The sequence below is a fragment of the Neoarthrinium moseri genome (assembly GCF_022829205.1).
Source record: "Neoarthrinium moseri strain CBS 164.80 chromosome Unknown scaffold30_Wmoseri_CBS_16480, whole genome shotgun sequence".
Lineage (NCBI taxonomy): Eukaryota > Fungi > Ascomycota > Sordariomycetes > Amphisphaeriales > Apiosporaceae > Neoarthrinium > Neoarthrinium moseri.
This window is the reverse complement of record NW_026055144.1, coordinates 208761-231289: the sequence shown is the minus strand read 5'-3', so window position 1 is coordinate 231289 and position 22529 is coordinate 208761. Positions and strand designations below refer to the sequence as shown.

Below are 22529 nucleotides of genomic sequence, written 5' to 3'. Positions count from 1 at the left end.
TTTGCGTTTCGCGCTTCTTCCGACTCCGCGCTTTGGCTATGACTCGGGCTTCCCTCCTTTTTCCTCGGCGCCAGTCGTCGTTTGGGGCCAGATGCAGACAGGAGAATGGGAGGCCAGGGAGGCCAGAGAGGCCCAGGTGACGTCTCGGGTCATTGGCCCCCCAGCAAGCCCCAGCTAGTCCGCTGCACCCACGTCCTCTGGCGGCCGGGCCGCAGACCAGCTAAGCTTTTAGCGACGCCGCATGCAGCATGGCGGCGATCTGTCATTGGGACAGGCGCTCAGCCGGCGGGCCTATAACGTCATATGCGCGCTGTGGCTTTCGCCCGTCATCCCTGTCTAGTAGTTCCAAGTTTCAAGCGTTCCGGGCCAGCCCATGGGTTTTGCTTGATAAACAAAATTGCCTGGTCTGCCCGAGGGGTGCAACCACCAGCTCCAACCTCGACTTGTGTCCAACCTATTTTGCCCGGTGACAGTATCAGCTGTCTTGCTCATTGTCGAGACGCCAGGCCAGCTATGAACCCCCAACGGCCCCAGGAGTCGAGTAGTGCGACAGCAGCAGCAGCAGCAGCAACGACAGAGAAGCCGCAACAACAGCGTCCCACTGGCCCCGTCCGCCCGCGACAGTCCGCCATCCGGCTGCGAAGGCTCGGCACGTGGAGACATGGCGGCCATGGTCCTGGCGATGGACCCAAGGACAAGGACAATCCACAGCAGATCCGGTCCATGTTGGACGTAGGCGATGATGATCGGGACCGCCAGTCCATACGGCTGAACAGACTCGGGTCGACGACGCGAGCCGAGCAACCTCGTGGCGAGCCATCCAATCCACAGCCCGTGCGCTCCATGCTGGATGTGGACGGCCACAATGGACCGCCCGCGGAAGCCACAGATTTTCAGGGCGGCCAGGCGCCCGAGATTGACGCCCAGTCCAATCCCAACAAGGAGAGGTTAGGTCGATTCCGAGGGAGGACATTGCTCGGCCGTCGGCGTAAGCAGGACGGCGGAGAGCAGGTCGCCGTTCTGAACGAGTACGACCCAAACATTGTTGACATGCTCGATGTCTTGGGTAAGTCAGAAAACAGCAGGCCCAGCGCCCATCCCGTTACATTGCCTGGCTAATCCTGATCGTGCTGCCCAGACCCCGAAGTCTCGACGCTGTCTTCCATAACCAACGTCCAGAACTCTCTCTTCGTGCCCTCCATGGGAAGGTTCATCAACCGACAACCGACGTACAACCTCAGTCGTCTGCCCCAGCTTCCCGGCTCGTTCCCGTCACAAACCGATGTGTCCTCTCAACGCCCAGGTTCCAGGTCAAACATGATCCCGGAGGAAGGGGACCAAGGAGACGGTGGACTAAGCCGTGCCACGACGCCTGATACCGAGGCGGAGCGACCTGGGCGTCCCTCCGTCGAACGCATACCAAGCACTATGACGGAGCGCTTCTACGCAGTCCGTCCCCCCAATACGTCGCTAGCAGACTGGAGCGATGAGGATCTAGCAGAACTAAACGACCACGTCCGGCATATGCTCCACTCGCGCCGCTCTGCTTTCAGACGCAGCATGAAGGCCTTTGGTCAATACGTCCAGAGGCCGCTTGGCTTCTTCGTTACGTTATACGCGTTCCTAATCACCGTCTTCGGTCTGGCATGGGTCTTGTTTCTGATTGGTTGGATCTATGTTGGTGAGAAGCAGCTATATACCACCAACGTGATTGACAACGTCCTGGTGGCTCTGTTTGCTATTGTTGGTGATGGATTGATCCCTTGGCGCATTGTTGATACATACCACATGATCTTCATTGCCCGCTACTCTCATCTCACCTGGAAGTTGCGCGAGAAGATGGCCGTGCCGGACCTGAAGGACAAGAACGACCTCCCAACAGAGCCCGTGGTGTCTGATCGAGACCAGCAACTTGATCTCGAGGCGGCCAGGAACTTGCACATCAAGGAGGAGCTCTCGGTCTTGACCCCACAACAGCAGGCCAAGCTGGAGCACCACCAAACCAAGTTTGCCAAGTCTCACACCTTTTACAAGCCCCACGAAACCGACACGCACTTTGCCTTTCCACAGCGGTTGCTCATCGCCATCGTCGTGCTCTTGGATTGCCATTCTTGCTTCCAGCTTGCTCTTGGGTTGTGCACCTGGTGCATCGACTACAGGGTACGTCCTGGAGCGCTCACGGCTACCATTCTGTGCTGTTCCATTGCTGTAAACATCACGGCAGGTGTCCTCATTTCCATTGGTGACCGACGGACGCGCAAGAAGGACGTTGTCGAGCGTAGATTCAGACAGGAGCTCACGCAAGAGGCCATGCGACGAGTGCAACAGCGAAAGGAGAAGGAGGCCGAAGAAGCGGAGAGGAAACTCCACGATATCGATGAAGAAGATGGGAAAGGGGCAAGTGGCCTCAATCTCATCCTGCCCAAACCCAAGCTCGACTTCCTGCACCGAGACAGTGACGACAGCCGAAAGAAGTCGAGGAGGAGTGCCGACCATTCCCGAAAGTCCCTTGATCAGGCAGGACGGTTCGACACCTCTCTTCAAGGACTAGGAGAGCGAAGCAGCAGCGAACCCCGGGTTCCGGGGGCACTTCCTGATGAGAAACGCATGTAATGCCCATTTAGACACTTAATGTACGGAACAGGTAGAATGGATAGACAATCACTTTGTGGGGGCTTGGTATATAGCAACATTTGATACCCAGATTCGACGACATAATTAATTTGGCTACATCTCAAGTTCTTCAAGCATCAAGGCAGTGATATAGAACCACTGCAGGCATTTGGAGTGAAGTGAAGAAAACACCGCAGCTACGCACATCGGTGGGCCCAAGTTACTGCCTTTCATCATCCGGATACCACTGCCTGCCTGTCTCTCCTCCTTTCAGCACAGTCACAGTCACCACTAGCTACCAGGACATGCAGGTATCGCAAGGTGGGGCATAGTCCATAGAAGCGGCGGGAACACCTGGTGATTTGACGTTCATCAGATGCTACAGAACCAGATCCCGCTATGTGATCATCCCGGTGCATGAGCTAAGGGAGCACGGGAGTGTATCCGTTTCATGGCGCCTCAACAGATCTGAGATATGATTGGTCTTCCACAGATGTTACCGCCATTCATACGCTCTGCCTGCATTGCGTATTGCCGTCGTGTTGTGTCACCTGGATGATACACTCTTTGCGGCCTCAAGCCAATACAGATGTCTACGGCATCAGACACCAATGCAGTCCCGGCATCATCAAAGATCATTGGCCGGATCCAAGCCTTCATGTTGGCCTGCACAGGAACAGGTCAGATCTAAGATCTAGGATATAGGATACAGCTTGGGCATGAAGGTTGACGTGAAGCTCTGAACGCAGGTGCCGAACTGTTGTGTAGCTCGAGCGTTGATCTTCCCCGTGTATGACCGATCACACGGTTTTGCGGGCGAAATCACATACGACTGAAGGTGTACAAAGAGACGAAGAGGCGAGCTAGCGAAGTGAGTGGTGATTTGTTCAGTTTTCTCCACACCGTAAGACGCGGTCCATTTCAGCTACACTCCAACTAATATCTTCACCCGCAAAGTACAGGTGCATAAGCCACTTTACACCAAGTTCAAAAGGGGACGCAGCGGCTCACCTGAATGTTTCATCCGCAAGCTGGGCACACTGGCCTTGCGTATAATTGGCTTACCGATCTCCATCACAGCCAGCCGCTCTCGCGACATGTCGTAACACTGCTTTTCGTACATCGGGAGTTACAGATGATCTACAACTGGACAGCTAGCCACTCAATGGCGACACCGGTCAGAATCTCTATGACAGAGAGTAATTGAGGGGAAGGAGATACGACGGCCACAAGGGTTCAACCCACTGTGTATAAAGGTCCAGCTTCTCCTTCGTTTTGAGTCGAAGTGTCTTGTTGATACATTACCATCATCTTCATAACAAGACTCAATCAGCTGCATTCAAATCTTCTTCAACTCTCCCCTTGTCTCTATATTCACCCCTCAAAATGGGTTTCTCAGGTCCCGGCGTCTATGCTATCGTCCCTTACCAGGCTCCAGGCCTGAGCATGAACTCATGGGGAGGTCATAAGGAGGCTGGTGCCGTTGTCAGAACCTAGTAAGCCTATTACCCATGTCACATCAAAAGATATAGGAATGGTTGTTCTCCAAGAAGCCCGTGTGATTGATACTTGTTCCATTCAAGCGACCGCGGCGACCGCGACCGCCCAACTCCCAACACGCTCTGGCAAGTAGCCCAAGTGGCCGGCTCCGGGGATAATGCGGAATATCTCATTATCAATGTTCTGACTGGTTACTTCCTTACGGCCACTGGTGAGCCAAGCATTTCAAGTTTGCTTATCTTGGAAGAAATCATCTTGCTGACCTGAGATCATAGGCGACAAGACCATCACGTCGACTCCCCAGATCTCTCCCAGCGACGCGTCTTGCCGCTGGTTCATCAAGTCATCGCGCACCAACGGCTACGATGTATTTGTGTAAGGAAAATTCGGTCATTGTGCCAACTGCTTGTCGGTGTTTACTTGGACTGACTCTTATGGTCCTGATTCTAGTATCAACAACAAGCTCAACGGCCGCGGCCAGCTCAATGTCAGGGGTAGCGCTACCCAATCTGGCACTGATATTATTTCTTACCCGATCGAGAACACCGACAACACCAAGTGGTACTTCGACCCGTTCACTGGCTGAGCAATGGAAGGAGACTTGATGCCCGCGGCTGGCGTGCTTGTTCCGCTTTCATGCAGGGCTGGTTGTCACCTCCGAGGTTTCCAGGACTCTTGTCATGTAGGCAGTGTGTTGCAAGGAATACAGTCGTAGGCATAATCAAGATCTATTTGATCCTATGTCGATCATTCACCCATGCCAAATTGACCCCATGACTTGTTTGTTTGAGTACCAAATTCGGCCTCTTGTTTTCTCGGTCTTCTACTTATGACTATCTCCGCATGTGTATTCGTGCTATTCGTAGACTACCTGATATCTCGAAGCAACTGCGCTCATCGATTCTAGAGCTGGCATTGTAACACGAGAAATCTTGATGAGGCTACAGGTAGTTCACTCTAGCTTAACAGGTTAACTTCGGCGTGCAAATGGCTTTCAGGAAGCATATCAGTGTTGGGATCAAGACGATACAGCGGCAGCGCCTCGAGTGGCACTAAAATAAAGTGGTCGTCACTAGCAATGGTTATACTTCAGTGCAGACACGGCTCTGCATCCGAGACGAATATTAGGCTCAACGAGAGCCGTGGAACTATAATATCCTGATTAGTTCGGGTAGAGTCATGATTATCTCTTGAAAAATTCTGTGGCTGGTGTGACTTATAAGATCGCCCTCATCTCTGAGGTTTTGCTGTGCTACCTAGATTTCTAATATACATTTCATTTTATACCGCTCATAGCTTCTGGAGCTCCGATTAATCTCAATTTTCCCTTGCCAGAATGAAGCCCCTAACAATCACCCTGGGTGTTTTTACAGCTGTGCTATGGTCATTTGTAACGGGGGCACCAACGACAACAGCCCCTTTCGACGCTACATTGCACCAGGCTAGGCACTGTAGGGGTAGCAAAGTCGCCATCGCCTTTTCCAACGACTGGACGGGGAAATACGCCCGGCGGGAGATATGCCAGGATAACGATGCAGTCGCCGTCTCCGATATCTATGCAGGCAGCGCCATCGACAATGGCGATGGGGAATTCCGGGCGACGTCGATCGCGCTTGTGGGTGGGCTTGGCACTCATCCCTACTGCACCATCCAGCAGTTGGATCGACCCCTGACGGACCGGATTACATATATCAAGCTCGGAGATGACCCCGACAGGCTCGAGAGAGTAGACGTCTCTGATTGGACCATTCGGTGTGCTGGCAGATCTGGTGATTAAAAACCGATATGCCAACAGATATCATTCCCAGAAGATGGCCTGAAGGTAATAGCATTGGATGGTCTTGTGCCGAGCTCTGGACCTTATATCTCCAAAGAAAAATTGAGTTGGTCTATATGACTGCAAGGTCATGTTTCGCATTGCACCAGATATCTGGTGGGGATAGCTACAGTGCTCAATGAGAAAGATTACAGCCAGCCAGGATAATTCAATTCCGCCGAAATGGTGGAGAGCTTGTCTAGCCTATAGTGCACATGTTGTAATGAGTGAGCGCAGTTCAACGTGGAAGGGCGGCTCTCGCGAGCAATCGGTGGTCGTTGATATTCCACATACACCCGTACGATGCACAGCGCATTCTTAACGACCCATATTCACCTGAACTGAAGCATCATCCGCATCACTTTACTACACCGGCTTTCAGCAGAGCTGAAGTGGTCGACAGGACCCAAGCTACTACGGTTGAGGCTATCAAGATGACAACTTGGCCAATCTGTGGAGCACTCTTCAAGTCGGTCGCAGCGGAATAGTGGCAGCTCAGTGGCTTTTCAGAAGGCAACTTCAAGGTAATCACCTCAGGTCTAATAGCGAGAGAGCGAATGCCATGCTAAGCACGCCAATATGTAATCTGTAATAAGACTTACGCGCTCACAGGCAGCTCCGGAGCATCAAGGACAAATCATGTGACTACACTTATCATCACAACCCGCTCAGTTATACACAACATGGCTCATCTTGTGGCGCGCACACAGCCAATGGCTGTAGGTGAAAAAGAGAGTTGTAGATATGAGTAGCAGTACTTCCCCGTCCGTACCAGTGTACATATGAGGCATTCGTGCCTGAACCAGCCGTGACAACCAGATTCGTGGTTGATTCGATGCTCTGGTCGTATGAATCTAGAATAGGCGCGGTGTGCTCGATTAGCTCTTACCGTCAGCATTCGATAGTATCCCATTGATTGCTGATATGAGTGGCTGCCCTCCATTCTAGACCATCAATCTTATGCATGACCTGCAGGGACGCGTAGCATTGCCCCTACGTATGTAGGTATGGAACTTTTGAGCCGTGTGTTCGAAGGGATCATCTAGAAACGTGGGGATCTTGGGCCTAATAGGTTAAATCCGGCGATATTATGTCCACCGCAGATCGCGCGTAAGAACGACATCAATGAGAACGTGGTCGGGGCAAAGCGCGGTGGAAGTTGGTGTACGACACTTGCACAGCTAGAACTCATAAATGAGATTCAAATATAGAGGAATTGGCTTTGATGAAGGTAATCAATGCCACTGGACGTGATAGATTACCCACGGCGCCGCCGTCAGCACCTATCTCTACAGCCACGCAATACTTCGTATTAGCTGCAGCACCTACACCTAATCCAATTGGCATAACCTCCCTGCTTTCATGTCAGCAGGACGCATCAAAAAGTGCTTCAGGCGAGGGATCATGGGTCGGAAGCCTGTCCGAATCGTAACAAGGCACGGGCCGAGCGCTCATCTTGCTCGAGCCGAAATGCAAGCGATTGGTCGCACTCCACATTAGCAAGGGCAATCATGAATGCGAAGCCGACGCTTGATGCAGCTCCTTGCTGCGGGTATCACCCAATATGTATACCTTCCCCAATGAGCAATGGGCACGCCTCCGAGAACCCACCTTCACGGGCACTATGAGTGTCGCACAGCGACAGCGCTGGAAGTCAAACTGCCCGAGTGTTCCGCAAGACGCAGTGCGACAATCGGGAAAGGAAACGTGCTGAGTTCCGTCAGGGTTCTCTGGTGTAACGCACCCTGCTGGGAGGGATGGGGACCTGCTCATTTCCAAGTGTTTGGTAGCGTTCAGCCGCCGATTGGGGGTTCTATGCACCTGCAGATGTCGTTTACGCAACCCTAACGCTGCAACCCAAATACACCCCTGCCAAAGTGGAAAGCAGCACCAAATTTCTCAACGGTCTCATGGAGACGGGCTGCATGCGTTTAATAACTCAGGCAGTGAAGCGAGGGCGCTTGTTGGCCATGTGTAATTCTAGACCGCTCCTCTTGCTTAAATTTCATTATCGAGGAGAAAGGAACGGCCGGCAGCCCCTGAGAGTTGATCTGGGGAACATTGCCATGCGATGCGTGTCTGCAACGTGAAACCATGTCACTTCTCCATGCCCAGGCGCTATGGGATTTCTAGAAATCATGAGGTCGTCCCCTCGTCGGAGGGGAAACGCACATCGTTGTCAGCGGCTTGCCTTGGAAGGCTTGGCTGGCGTAGCACAGCTGCTGAAGATCTCTTAGCTTCCATCCGGCCGGCGCTGCAAGTGATGCCGTCCAGATCGTCGCGCGTGGGAATGTCTGTGGGAGGAAAGTCTGTGCAGAAACAGTTGAGGATTGAGCAGCTTGGCAAGCCAGGCCGCCAGCCATGAGGGCAAGGATGAGGGCGGGAAGCGTGAGGGCTTCACCGGTGTGGCTTGCTGACGGCGCAGGGCCAACGTCGAACCAGAGAGGACATTGTTGCGGGATGCCGGCCTCGCCAGTGATAGAATCAAGGAGATTGGCCTCATGTCCATGCCCAGTGGCTCATCACCGCATTACGGTCGTGTCCCCGGCTGACTTGGCACGACCTTGGCAAGCCACTTCCATTTACCCTCCGGAAGAGGCAGACGAACTCCACTGATTGGGGTGCGCGTTGCCGGGCTCGTCGGCCAGACTCTCCTTTGAGGCCGGCACAAAGGCCGACGAGATGGTCGCCACGTGGACTGAGCTGGAAATGCGCCAAGCTGGTGAAGCTGAAGTCTTGGGACGGCGACACGATGGCCACAGGCGATGAAGTGAAGCAGAGAAGAGGGACGCGACCTTCAACCCAACCCGATGGACTGGTCCACCAGTAAAAGGGGGTCCCAACTTACCCCGGCTTCTGGGAAGCTACCCCGCGTTGGAGAAAGCGCGCGCCCAGCTCAGACGGGCGGATTGTGGATGCGACAAGACGAGCCAGAGAGCCAGACAGCCAGACAGCAAGGCTCTGTTCTGGGCCGCGGGCTGGGCATACCGAGTCATCTGGTTTACGAACCATGATTCCCCCGGTGGTGACGGTGTCAACTTTCAGAGGTGTGGGCTGTGCTCCGCCCCAGAAGCCGTTCAAGCCGTCAGGAGGAGGCCCAGCACAGTCCGGGGAAGTGGGCTCGGCGTCAAACCTGCGAAATCTCGCTTCCTTCAAACCCCAGATGTCGGGCAAGCTGGCACGGCACCCAGCGCTTGGCCAATGGAGAACTGGACCCTCCAAGCCGCACTCTGGAAGGTTTACTGGATGGCCCGATGCGACACCACGGCGTTGGGGCTCAAACTGGGCTAGCCCTGGATTACCGAGCACTTGGCAACAATATAACCCCAGCCGCTTGGCGTGCAACGTTCCTCAGCCAATAGGAGACTGAAACTTTATATCGATGCTGAGTCGACGATATGATCTGACGGTCAAGATTGGTAAGTGCCAACTGTTGACTCCCAGCCAAGTTGGCCGACCAGAGCAAGATCTGCCCCTTGGCTGACTGCAAAGGATGCAAAATCCAGAGACATTCGCATCCATGTCCAACCCCAGCTGCGGGTGGCGTTCTCAATAAAGCGCACGGCTGAAAAGTCAACAGTACAGTGCAGCCCATGAAGTATGTTTTTTTATTGCTGTTTTTCAAGAGTAAAAAGGGAGAGGCCGCTGGGACGAACTCAGATTTCGCGCCAGTGCTCATTTCTTTCATTGCGGTCCTGCTTCGACGGGAGGGCTGGCCCTTGACTGGTGCAACATTCGGGTACCCGACACACAAGAGATAAGCTGCCAAGATTCGTAGCATACATCAACGGTGATACCCTCTGTCCTTGGGCTAGCCTACTGCAAGCCATTCTGGACTGTGCAGGCCGCCCTGGTACCGAAGTACCATTTGTTCCTTCCGCCCTAGTTTCCTTGACCCAATTAGTACGACTATTTATAAGACATACATATCTGGTGTCAGATTCGACACTAATGCCCATTTCTCCCGTGTCTCTGGTCTGGGATGTGCCACGCGAAATCATATTAAAGCGTCTGGTTGGCTTCCTTCAGACATAAACCCGACTCCTCTGGCCATCACCCAGCCTTGTGGACTTTCGGCACCTGCCTCATTTTCTTTTTGCATGTTTTGGTTGTTCCTAGCCAGCTTGCCGTGGTGACCAAGCCATTCTTAAAGCTTCACCACCCGCCGCCCCAGCTACTAGTCTTTCTTCACCTCATCTCACTGACACCCGTCCACATTCCCGTTTGGACTTCTTGGCAAACTCACAATAATCAAGATGTCGGCAACTGACGAGAAGGTGCAGGCCTCTGGTGACTCGACCACGCCTAGCATCGATGCGACCAAGGACACAGACGTCCAGGAAACAGAACTCGCTGCTGTCGAGCGACAGGGTTTCGATGCGTCAGCCACTAAGACGCTCATCCGCAAGATCGACTGGGCTCTCATCCCATTCCTTGCCCTGCTCTACCTCCTGAGTTTCTTGGACAGAACCAACATCGGCAATGCTCGTCTCGCCGGTCTCGAGAAGGCGCTCGGTATGAACACCGACCCGTGGGCCTTGGACTACAACATTGCTCTTAGTGTGTTCTTCCCGTGGTACGTTGCCGCCGAGATTCCGTCCAACCTGGCAATGAAGCGCTTTCGCCCCTCCATCTGGATTCCAAGCATCATGATTGCTTGGGGCGTCATCTGCACCCTGATGGGTCTTGTTCACAACTACGCCGGGCTGTTGGCCTGCAGAATGGCCCTTGGTCTTGCTGAAGGTGGCCTCTTCCCTGGTATCACTTACTAGTAAGCATATTCATCATCCGATCTCTTCGTGTTGAGGGGCGCTGACCGAATCTCTTGTTTAGCATCACGCGTACGTCAATAAAGCGAGTTTCTATTCTCCAATGAGACTGTGGTACTGACGGAATACAGTGTGGTATAAGCGACATGAGTGTGGTTTCCGTATGGCTATCTTCTTCTCCGCAGCCACCGCCGCTGGTGCCTTCGGTGGGTTGCTCGCCCGTGGTATCATGGAGATGGGAGGTGTCGGCGGAAAAGATGCTTGGGCTTGGATCTTTATCCTCGAGGGTATTGCTACTCTGGCCATCGGTAAGTCCAACGCCGATTACATACAGACGCTAGGGTGGGTGAGAGACTGACATCGCCTTTAGCTATTGCTGCATTCTTCATCATGAACGACTACCCGGATACTGCCAAATTCCTGAACTCGGATGAGAAGGCGGAGGTTCTTCGCCGGTTGACAGAGGACCGCTCGGCATTGGCTGATGAGTTCGACATCAAATACTTCTGGCACGCTATCCAGGATTGGAAGATTTGGGTCCACAGTACGACACCAAGTTCCGTGACATTTGCGCTGAAGCTAACCTCGGGCAGTGTTCATCACCATCGGCGTCTACACTCCCCTCTATTCGTACTCGCTGTTCCTGCCGACTATTGTCAAGAATATGGGGTTTACGAACGACAAGGTAAGCACTACCGCTCTCAACAACAAACGTTGGCTAATTGTCAGACCTCGCAACTGATGACCGTTCCCCCTTACGTGGTGGCTTGCATCTGCTGTATCGCCGGTGGCTACTTCGCTGATAAACAAGGCACCCGCGGTATCTACATGATCTTCTTCAATTGCGTTGCAATCCTCGGTTTCATCCTGCTCATCGCCAGCGACCACAATGGAGTCAAGTATGCCGGTACTTTCTTGGCAGCTATGGGTATCTACCCCAATGTCCCTCAAGGTGTTGCGTGGAACGGCAACAACATCGGCGGATCGACCAAACGTGGTGTTGGTATTGGTAAGTAGACCTTTCATCTACGGTTTGAAGGCCTAGGCTCTAACATTCTCATGCAGCCATGCACGTTGGGTTCGGTAATTTGGGTGGTGCCATCTCTGGATTCCTGTACCGCACCAAGGATGCGCCCATGTTCTACCCTGGCCACGGCACCCTGATTGCCACCGAGACCATGTCCACCATCTTGTGCATCATCATGACACTCTACCTGCGTCGCGAGAACCGTCGCCGCGACCTTGAGTACAAGCCTCCCTCCGAGTACACCGAAGAGGAGAAGCTTCTCGAGCGTGAGAAGGGTGACAATGCGACCTTCTTCCGCTACACGGTCTGATTGATGTGCGATCATGTGTCGATAGATTATAGGAGGCAGGCATCTTGACTACATGGCAAAGATGCACACAAAAGGAAAAGGATTGGAATGATACCACGTAAGGCACGGCAAGCCTGTGCCGGAGAATCGATATTGAAAGACTGGATAGTCACTCTGCCTTAGGTAGATAATAGGGTTCATAGGGAAGAGAACTGAATTGTGCACGTTACGATTGTTTATAGCGCTGCTCGAACGTGAATTTTTCAGGCACTGACCGATGTCAATGCTCGGAATGAGATGCAGTCTTGGGCTTGGATGCTGTTCCGTGTGTTTCATTCCACTGGATACTGTCGTCTTTGCTGGTCATCCCTGGGCCCGATTCGGGTTTCCGATATATCTTTCTGAGTGTGCGGGATCTGAAGCCGAAATAATGGGCCCGTAACGCGTCCACCGAGTCGACTGCATAGAGTTGAACAGGGGTGGGTATCCTGGCAAAGCCAGCCGAGCCGCACTATTCGCCCAGCAACTGTATAAGTGCAGATCATTGCAGTTGTCACGAGGCCGCAGCCGGCCTTTCTGGCATCACATGGTGATCTGTGGTATCAGATTCGATTGAAAGACTATCGTCATGATTCCATATTTGATCAACGTTGGGCCCCTAGGCCGCCGTAGTCGGCTTGAGACTAATTAAGATGACTGTACATCTTGAATTGGGGCAGCTACAGCTGCCGGACTATGAGTCAGTGTGCTGCGCTTCCCACTGGACAATATTCCTTTTCTGGGCAGCTTTTACTCACTTCTTGCGTCGGACTTTTATTGTTGTCGTTGGTTTGCATTTATCATGAACCCGGTGAAGGTGACTGGCCAGGGCCAGTCCTCGCGTTGCCTCCGGCAGTTTATGGCTGCATCGTCTCCACTAATAGCGGCTACTGACTCCGCAAAACAACATCATGCACGAACTAAACTGCCTAATCCGACACGCCCTGTGGATTTTTTCTTGTCCGAAGGCGGAGGCGAGCGGTTTCATCGCCGGGTTTAAAATTCTTATCCGTCTGGCCTTTCTTGGGCAGAAACTGAGCAGGTTTGTCCATAACAATAAAAGCATGGCGCCCGAGAGCCAAAGTGGGCTTTTGTACTTAGCAATTCTCAAAAACGCTCTCAAACCTCATGGCAGGCCCCTGTAATACCATGCAGACCCCCGAGGAGAAGAGTGCCGTTACGGTGCATGAGCCTTACGCTGCCAATGGTTCTCTCCGCACTTCCACGGATGAGGACTCTGACGCGGACACTGATTCCATCCACGAGGCTGCACAGGACATTGAAAGGATACCCACCCGGAGATCACGGCTCAGTGAGAAGTCGACGGGCCGCGTTTCTCAGGACCTCCGGAGAACGGCCAGCAATGTACTCAGCCAGGTTGCCTCGCGCCTGTCCACCCGGATCCGAGAGGAGCCCCCACCACCGCCGGATGGTGGTACCCGAGCCTGGCTCCAGGTCGGAGCCGGGTTTCTGGTCATCTTCACCACCTGGGGTTACGTAAATGCTTTTGGCGCGTTCCAAACCTACTACACTAGCACGCTCCCCGTGTCGCCGTCTTCCATTTCGTGGATAGGATCCGTGCAAATCTTCATGAGCTTGTCAGTGGGCGTCTTCACCGGACGTCTGCTGGACGCCGGGTTCTTCTACCCGACGTACATCGTTGGCGCCATCTTCCAGCTCCTGGGCATTTTCCTGATGAGCATCTCGACCAAATACTGGCAGCTCATGCTGACGCAGGGTGTACTCACCGGACTTGGTAACGGCATCTTCTTCACCCCTACCCTGGCCATGATCACCACTTATTTCAGTAAGAGGCGCGGTATCGCAGTAGGGCTTGTGACGACCGGCAACTCCACGGGAGGGGCGCTATATCCTGTAATTACGCGGCAACTGCTGCCGCAGATCGGGTTTGCCTGGACTACGAGAGCCTTGGGTCTGATAAACCTGGTCTTCCTGGCAACGGGCTTGATTCTTCTGAAGCCCCGGCTTCCGCCCCGGAAGTCGGGGCCCATGGTTGACTTGACTGCTCTGAAAGAACCAGTATTTCTTGCTTTCGTGTTTGCTGTCTTCTTCTCCATGTGGGCTAATTACTATACCTTCTATTATGTGAGTCAGCCTGTTCACTTTGCGAGCACATTCATATGTATCGTTGCCGGTTCCATTTTACTCATAGTTCCATTAGATTGCATCTTTTGGTAGGGAGACTTTAGGTCTATCTTACCAAGCGTCTACACTGCTCGTGGTCATCATCAACGCAGTTGGCATTCCGATGAGACTGACCGTGCCTCTAATTGCTGACCGTGTGGGACCTGTCAACACCCTGGTTCCCATCTTCCTGATCTGGACCGTGGCATCATTCTGCTGGCTTGCTGTCAAAGATATACCTGGATACTATGTGTTCACTTGCTTTTATGGTGCTGTCTCTGGAGCTGTGCAATCTTCGATCCCCACGGCTATCGCAAGCCTGACACCAAGGCTCGATATGATGGGTGCTCGGATTGGGATGGGATTCGGCATCGTTTCAGTTGCCGCATTGACGGGACCGCCAATTGGCGGGGCGATACAAGGGGCAAGCGATGGAAAGTTTACCGGATCTCAAGCCTGGGCAGCCTGCGTGATGGCGATCGGGTTTTGCCTCATAACCACGGCCAGGTTGAAAAAGGTTGGCTGGACGGTGATGCAAAGGTGTTAGTTTCGCCTCATGCGGTGTATGAGAAACTCATCGTTGCAGTAACATTCAGTCGGAAAGATGAACATCAAAGGCATTTGGTTCAGCGTAAATACATACGGAAACAAGGTAGAACACTATACCTGTATTCAGTGCAATTAAATTAGCCACTGCTTAAGTAGACTATAATAGGAGTAATGATCATGTTTCAAAAGTATTGCAAACCTCAGTCATGCTTCAAATAGCCGAAATAACTGGGGCATTCTTGCAACATCAAGACGAGTGTTGTGGGAGATAGCCTTGGGAATTATTAGAATATCACATTGCAAGCAAGGCAGCACGCAAGCAAAAAATCAGTAGCAGTGATCAGGGTCCGAAGACAACATTAGGAAACAAGTTGCTCAGCTGCTCGTGTTCTGTCGCAATGCTCTCCTTTGCGTGTTGGAACTAGTTTAAGGTCAGGATTTTGCCAAGATAACTATATCAACCTCGTATTCCTGGCTCCAGTTAGGAAAGTTATAGCCAAACCCGGCCCTTCCGTACTATGGGACTGTTCTCATTCGTTAGAGGGGCTCCCTTATCACTCAATCATCAATGATAGGCAAGCTAGCAGGCATCGTTCTAATAGAGTTTATCAGGTTTTCAAAACACGGCCTGCCCGGACGTCCACCCATGCCACGGGCGCCGCGGTGTCACCTCTCTAATCCCTGATCACCAAGGCTGCCTTCGCAACGTACAACTACCGGTGATCAGTGCCGTCCCGGTTGTCGCATGGGTTTTCCAAGATGAGGAATCCAGGCCGTTTCATTGGGGCTTGATGTGGGGGACCGTTGGTTAGCCGTTGTGCTAGCTTGAGGGGAAGATGGACTTGGCCTGCCCTCCCTTAGTGGACCTTAAGGTGGGCACATAATGACGGTAGTTAGGGTGGCTCTCTTCGTTACCTTTCAGTCGCGCCAGCTTCCGTGGAAAAGCGAGTGCTTTCAATATAATCACTTGATCTGCAGTCGACTGGGTCACGTTTCGAGAAAGTTTCTCCGTTTCGGCTGAAGCGAAGCATTGTCTTTTTTCCTTCCTTGTCCACCTCAACTGCAGACAGCCTTGGCCCTGACTCGGCGCTGCATACTATGGCTATCGTCCACCTCATCCTTTCGCCCTGGGCCATTGCATTGGTACCGGTGGTTTTGGGCTTGTACTACCTGATTCCGTATTTTGGTACCTACGGCAAGCTTCGGGGGATCCCTGCTCCGTTCCCGGCCCAGTTCTCGAACCTATGGCTCCTCTATGTCACCCGTCGTGGGAAGCGGTACTTGTGTGCAGACGAGGTGCATGAGAAACTAGGGCCGGTTGTCCGCATTCAGCCAAACCACGTCAGCATAGCGGACGATGAGGCTATCCCAGTAATTTACGGCCATGGCAATGGATTTTTGAAGGCTGAGTTCTATGACGCCTTTGTCTCCATCCGCCGTGGGCTCTTCAACACCAGAGACCGGGCAGAGCACACTCGCAAGCGGAAGATCGTGGCGCATACCTTTGCGCCGAAGTCTGTCGGGCAATTTGAGCCCTACATCCACTCGAACCTGGAGACCTTTGTCAAGAAATGGGATGAAATCTCCGACAATCAACGCCAGCCGGATGGATACGCCCACATTGAGTGTTTATCATGGTTCAAGTAAGTGTTTGGGTACATGAATAGATGCGGCGGAAACCTCAGCCTGTGGATTGCGTTTCATGCCTTGATTCCATGTACTGATTCCTCTCAGTTATGTTGCATTCGATACCATCGGTGATCTTGCCTTTGGGTCGCCATTTGGAATGCTTGAGGCGGGTGCGGATATAGCCGAGGTTCGGTCTTCCCCAGATGCGCCGCCTATCTATGCCCCTGCAGTCGAGATTTTGAACCGCAGAGGTGAAGTCTCTGCCACGTTGGGAACCCTGCCACAACTGAAGCCCTACGCTAAATGGCTCCCTGATCCGTTCTTCAGCCAGGGCATGGAGGCCGTCCAGAACCTGGCAGGTATCGCAATTGCTCGTGTAAAGAGCCGACTGGAAAACCCGCCGGACATTACTCGCAAGGATCTCCTGTCACGTCTCCAAGAAGGCCTCGATGAGAAGGGAGAACCGCTCGGTATCGAAGAACTCACCGCAGAGGCTTTAACCCAGCTTATTGCTGGCTCGGATACCACCAGTAATTCATCTTGTGCCTTGCTTTATCATGTAACCAAGACACCTGGCGTTCTGTCCAAGCTTCAAGCCGAATTGGACTCAGCTATTCCAGATGGTGTAGACGTACCATCGTATGAGATGGTTCGAAACCTACCGTATCTAGAGGCAGTTATCAACGAGACACTGCGCCACCACTCGACGTCAGGTATCGGGCTTCCTCGCCAGATTCCGTTCGATTCGCAAGGTGTACACCTTAACGGCTATTACTTTCCTCCGGGAACCGTCCTGAGCGTGCCAACCTACACGATCCATCATTCTAAAGAGATCTGGGGGCCCGATGCCACCGAATTTAGGCCTGAGAGATGGGAGAATGTGACGAACCGCCAGAAGAATGCATTTATTCCTTTTAGTCACGGACCGCGTGCTTGTGTCGGAAGGAATGTGGCTGAGATGGAGATGAAGATGATTGCAGCTTCGTGGGCACGGAGGTACGATGTGCAGCTCAGACAAGACATTATGGAAACGCGTGAAGGATTTCTGAGGAAGCCGTTGGCGCTTGAGATCGGATTGAAGAGGAGGACTTCTGCGAAGTAGGGGACTCTCGCTTGCTATCTCCATTCCTGGTATATAGGTGTTTTGTTCTACTAGTTCTGTGTCCGTCAACTGACGCGAGGAGAACCACTCTTGTAATATACTGCTGAGAATTGAAGTCCATTGAAAAGAAGAGGCGTATTTGAGTGGAAAAGCACCGTTTGCAATACCTCTTCCTAAGTTCCGTGTTTCCCATACAGGGAATTGCTCTGTACAAACCACATAGTAACATGTTATCTTAAGGGGATTCTTTTTCTAGTTCATCTTCTTATTTATTAAAATGTAGCGGTGTACTTTCAATCCCGCCATCTTGGCCCTGAACCGACAAATATGAGCCGGCAATCGTGATTGCTGATTTAGTTGAAGCTGAAAGCGGCTTGAGCTCTCAACTATTCACTCACCACTCCGAACCAACCTCAAGAAAGTATCCTTCAGCCAATGCTCACTCGGGCACAATGGCCCCAATACTTCTCCAGAAATCGCACCTCGCTCCGCGCCTTCCCTCCCAAGCGTATGCATCCACAACTCGGAAGTCGTTTCTCAACCCTGGCTCTGTATGCAATGTTACGTTTTTGTCTCTATTCGCAACGACCGTGAGTGGTCCATCGTTCTTGACCTGCACCGCTATGAACTCATATGGGGTGCCACCGGTTTGATTGAAAACCGCCATCTGGGGGTTGATTGAAGACCACTCCGGCCAATGCTCTAGAGGGTGTGGTTCCGAGCGAGTATCATTCGCGCCGTCCGCGATGCTTGACGGGATAGACGGATCTCCAAAGCGCACGAAATTTCCCCAAGAAGTTTGCAATGCACGTAATAAGTCCGGACCCTGGTTTCTGCGCGCAGGACCAAAGTATGATTCCAGGTCGTACCCATGAAATGCGGTCGGAACAGAGTATTGATATTTGTAGCTATGGTGTCTAGTCTGAGAGGAACTAAAGGCTGCGGTAAGCCAGTAAGAAGGACACATGAAGGTAGTTTCGCCTAGAATAGCGTTGGCTCGTTGCTGATGGCCAGATGAAATTTGACTGGTTGTTACGGCGGTAGCGCCTGAGTCTCCAGCAGTTGGATACTCTGGGGGAGCGTTGCCGTCTATTGAAGGGTTGAAGGGGTAATAGTACAAGATGTTTTGTACGTCTTCGTTTGTGAGAAGTGGGAAAGTGTGAAGAAGCCATGCAATCAACTCGTATTCGGTGGTGATTGTCTGGGGCGTATATGCAGGACCTTCCTCGGCAGTGTTGCTGGTGAGGTGTCTGAGACCGTTTATTTTCCGTTTTAGTAGTGCTTGACTTGGGGTTTCACGAATAAACTCGCCATCTGTAACAGGGAGAAATGCCCAAGATCCGAAGGTGCCTGACGTGGAGATGTCATGAGAAGCTTTCTGTAGGATGACAGTATCTTGGGATTGAAGACATTCAAAGATTGTTCGAGAAGTGTTACCGTAAGCGAATTTCGGGGGCATCCAGCTGCAGCGGCGAAGGCGTAGTATGCTTGCGTGGGAAGAAAATCATTATAGTTATATTGTGTCGGCAGATATGGGGACGCAGTAATGGACTAGAAGTGAATGTGAGCAGAGGAAGTGGTAGAGACTGGCACACGTGACCTACATTTGTAAAGAGAGAAGTGCCAAGAGAGCCTCCATATGCAATGTTGTGCAGCATAACAGAACCTGCTCCAGCTGAGAGGCCAGCAATAGTGACTTTGGACGCATCGCCCCCGAACTTGTAAATATGCTCCTGGATCCATTCAAGCGCAAACTTTTGATCGAGAAGGCCAGCGTTGACGACTCCATTTCTCGAAACTTCGTCCGACGAGAGGAAGCCAAAGGCTCCGAGCTGCCAATATACTTAGCTTTCTAATCGTGCTCTCAACGGCGGAACTGACTCTGTACTGAATACCAACACCAATAAAACTGTTGTTGTTGGTATTGATGATCGAAGACATATCTTGTTGCCCATTAAAGAACCCGTACCCCCCTCCATGGATCCATACTAAAACCGGGAGATCGGCAGCATCTGGCGGCGCGTATATATTAAGGAAAAGGCAATCTTCATCGCCAAGAACGAAATCATTCCCGGGCACTGCATTGAAACTTTGTGGGCATATCGGGCTGTAAGATGCCGCGGATTGGACGGAAGTGCGGTTCAAGACCGGCTTTCGTGGCGGCTGCCAGCGAAGTGGCCCAGTTGGGGGAGCAGCAAAGCGGACACTGTTCAAACAATCAGAGACGCTCATTGGACGTGACTGCAAAGATCTATACGCACCCTTTAAACGTGTTTAGCCCAGTTGAGGAGTTGGCCACGCCTTTGTAGACCGTATAGCCAAGGTCCACATGAAGCGAAGTATTGAAGTCGGATGCCAAGTCACTTCGTGAGAAGGTGGCAGAATTGGCAGAAGGTATAGCACAGGCACAGAGAGGCATGTACAAGGTTGCAATTGTCGAAAGAAGTCGCATCAATGACATTGTAAGACTGAAATGAAGATCAGAGTTTGCTGTGATATTCTGGCGGTAGAGCACGCAGAAAGAAGACTGCTTTCAATTAAATGATCGAGCGCATTTGAGCTCGTCGAGCGATGTTGACGTTGATCAAGGAAGCAAGCATCGGGTGATCGTATCATGAGACATAGTCTATCTTGGATACCCGTCACTTTCCCCGCATGGCTTGAAATATTGCCCATGGTATCGATTCGCATCTACTGGCAATGCATTCCAGGCAGAGTTTCGTCACTGCGATTGCGGATTCTGCAAAGCTACCCTAGCTCACCCAATCGGAGTTGGCTGTCATCTTTCATGACAGTGGCCAAGAAACGCTATGCCGAACATCTTGACTGTTGTAAGTGCGGGGCGCAAGGCGGCCAGGAACATAATCGTACTAAAGTGAGCCAATGTCGGGCGTGAAGAAAGCCATTTCTACTCGTGGGAGATACAATGGGCTCTCGGAATGGCCACTAGGAAGGCCAATATTCACGGTCACCCCCCACAGGGTGAATAGGCAACATGGCCTACTCCCATCTTCGTGCTGCTGTGCTCACAGCACCGCCAGGCCAGGAATACACCGTCCGTCGCATCAGAACGTTGTGCATAGGGCTTCCACACTAGTCATGTGCGCCTGATCATGGATGCATCAGAGGGCAAGAGACAGAATACGGCTATCAACGAAAACCGGGATGATCCAGTCAATATCTGTAAAATCCTCCCTTGGAACTATGCTTCCATATTGAGCCCAAAATCCATAAAGATTATATGCAGTGAGAGACATATTTAACGTCGCATAAGTAGTCAGTCACTAAGCGCTGAAAAAGAACACGACCCACAAAAATTCAATATGCAACAAGTAAGAGAAGCCAGTAGCGTTGAAGGCAAAAAGCTGTTGCTCAGCCACAGGATTGAACTGAGGACCTTCGCATAAACTTGATATTTCCAGTAATGGAGATATTAGTACGACGCTCTAACCAACTGAGCTAGCCGAGCAGCTAGAATTGTTGAAGGAAAAGCCAAGTTATCGCATTCTAGGTTCTGACTAATAGCGTGGTGGGCGACGAAGTGTGGATGGGTTTTCTCTGTCAACTTACCTTCTAGCCATTTGGTGTATGGGGTGCACTGACGTGACTATAAGATCCCATTCGCGACGATCTGGGTTAAATGTGATGGAGAGTGAGCACAGGTAAGAGCCACCCTGGCCACTGCATACTGATGTTATCTTACCAGCTTACTAGATAAGAAGCATTCTCTCAGACTTCATGTAGCACTTCTATCAGCAACACTCGTCACGGACTGGCTTTGTTGCTTGTACAACTTGTATAACGTTTCTCAATTCTTCAAGAGTAAAATCATACATGATAGACCTGTGATGGTTCATGTCACAGAATGCTCCTAACTCACTTGCATACACAGCCCCACAACACCACCACGTTCATTACAGCTTCTCATCACGGAAGGAGATGGTACATCACATTGCAACCTATTTGACAAACAGGGAGGCTATTTCAAAGGACTAGCGACCACAACTTTCTCAACGCCAAGGGGAAATGAGTTTACATGCCTCTAGCACTATCAAACGAGAACAATGACTTTAAGGCGATTCAATGCGGATAAATGCATCAGCCAGGTCAGCACAAGGACAAAACTGTGTTTCGCTATCTTCGCAAATCGTGATTTGCAAGAGTTCCGTTCGACCATACGTCAAATGCGACTGCAGAGGACCCAACACTTCTAGGGAGTTGTATCATGTTCTATAGATAATTGACCACCTACAGAATGTGCTCTCAAAGCAGTTTCAAGTTGCAACCGATGAATCTTGGCAGGCTAGGGTGCTGCTGGGACGTTATGATCGCGGGGCAAAGACTCAGGGATCTGAAGGCGGCACAGCACGCTTCCAAAAATGCATTGCATGCACGCACGATCCTTCGGGATTGATGAGGCTGTGTTCCCAATGCCTAAAAGCTGGCTGGTGATCAGACATGACGCAACAAGGCTTACAACAACTGAACTGGCTTCTAGATCCAACAGAATTAACAATGCTTAAAGTACACCATATATTGGCTTCTTCTTCTCCCGGTGTGCTTCCTTGATATCAAGCAACGCTATTGATCCGATATGCTGCAATTCATTATGTCACGATAGATCAACACCGTCTTACTTGAAGCACCGATGTATGCATTTGTTCAAAGACTGGTTGGATTTACGAAATATTTTCACCCATTCGGTGCCCACGATGTCAATTCTCGCTAGAGCCTTCCCAAGCTTTCGGGGCGGAGGTGGTCGGGGAGGCAGCACAGGCAGCACAGGTAGTGGTGCTTCAAGGGGTCCAGGATCGGGAACCCCATCACAAGTTGATCAACCGTTTCGCTTTGGTCAAGGGCCTCACCGAGTGGATGGGAAACACGACGGCACATCTGTGTCCGCGCCGAAACCAAGCGAATCGAGCGAATTCCCAGATATCGACTTACCTGATGGCCCCAACCAGTCATCCGGTCTCTCAAGTCCCTCTGCGAACCCACTACCAACTGGGAATCGTTTTGTCAGCTCTGGAAATAGTGCAGCCGCTTCTGTT

General features: G+C 51.8%; 7 protein-coding genes across 7 annotated transcripts; 6 read left to right on the top strand and 1 right to left on the bottom strand.

Moving 5' to 3' along the window:
* Window positions 1-513: 513 nt before the first annotated feature.
* On the top strand, window positions 514-2613 carry JN550_007682 (uncharacterized protein; the record flags this gene model as incomplete). The annotated part of the gene is made up of 2 exons (XM_049319560.1): window positions 514-1066; window positions 1139-2613. The coding sequence occupies 2 exons, from the start codon at window positions 514-516 to the stop codon at window positions 2611-2613; spliced, it is 2028 nt and encodes a 675-aa protein (XP_049170339.1).
* A 1386-nt stretch (window positions 2614-3999) lies between these two features.
* Window positions 4000-4699, top strand: JN550_007681 (uncharacterized protein; the record flags this gene model as incomplete). The annotated part of the gene is made up of 4 exons (XM_049319559.1): window positions 4000-4109; window positions 4197-4324; window positions 4389-4488; window positions 4564-4699. 4 exons carry the CDS (start codon window positions 4000-4002, stop codon window positions 4697-4699), a joined length of 474 nt encoding a protein of 157 aa, XP_049170338.1.
* Window positions 4700-5449: 750 nt separating this feature from the next.
* Window positions 5450-5890, top strand: JN550_007680 (uncharacterized protein; the record flags this gene model as incomplete). Its single annotated transcript, XM_049319557.1, has 1 exon — window positions 5450-5890. One exon carries the CDS (start codon window positions 5450-5452, stop codon window positions 5888-5890), a length of 441 nt encoding a protein of 146 aa, XP_049170337.1.
* Window positions 5891-10185: 4295 nt separating this feature from the next.
* On the top strand, window positions 10186-12035 carry JN550_007679 (uncharacterized protein; the record flags this gene model as incomplete). The annotated part of the gene is made up of 7 exons (XM_049319556.1): window positions 10186-10700; window positions 10763-10770; window positions 10830-11006; window positions 11069-11242; window positions 11292-11383; window positions 11428-11707; window positions 11764-12035. 7 exons carry the CDS (start codon window positions 10186-10188, stop codon window positions 12033-12035), a joined length of 1518 nt encoding a protein of 505 aa, XP_049170336.1.
* Window positions 12036-13181: 1146 nt separating this feature from the next.
* Window positions 13182-14745, top strand: JN550_007678 (uncharacterized protein; the record flags this gene model as incomplete). The annotated part of the gene is made up of 2 exons (XM_049319555.1): window positions 13182-14159; window positions 14236-14745. The coding sequence occupies 2 exons, from the start codon at window positions 13182-13184 to the stop codon at window positions 14743-14745; spliced, it is 1488 nt and encodes a 495-aa protein (XP_049170335.1).
* Window positions 14746-15845: 1100 nt separating this feature from the next.
* On the top strand, window positions 15846-17478 carry JN550_007677 (uncharacterized protein; the record flags this gene model as incomplete). The annotated part of the gene is made up of 2 exons (XM_049319554.1): window positions 15846-16390; window positions 16482-17478. 2 exons carry the CDS (start codon window positions 15846-15848, stop codon window positions 17476-17478), a joined length of 1542 nt encoding a protein of 513 aa, XP_049170334.1.
* Window positions 17479-17917: 439 nt separating this feature from the next.
* JN550_007676 (uncharacterized protein) lies at window positions 17918-19939 on the bottom strand (the record flags this gene model as incomplete). The annotated part of the gene is made up of 5 exons (XM_049319553.1): window positions 17918-18856; window positions 18916-19029; window positions 19083-19310; window positions 19360-19684; window positions 19740-19939. The coding sequence occupies 5 exons, from the start codon at window positions 19937-19939 to the stop codon at window positions 17918-17920; spliced, it is 1806 nt and encodes a 601-aa protein (XP_049170333.1).
* Window positions 19940-22529: the final 2590 nt, after the last annotated feature.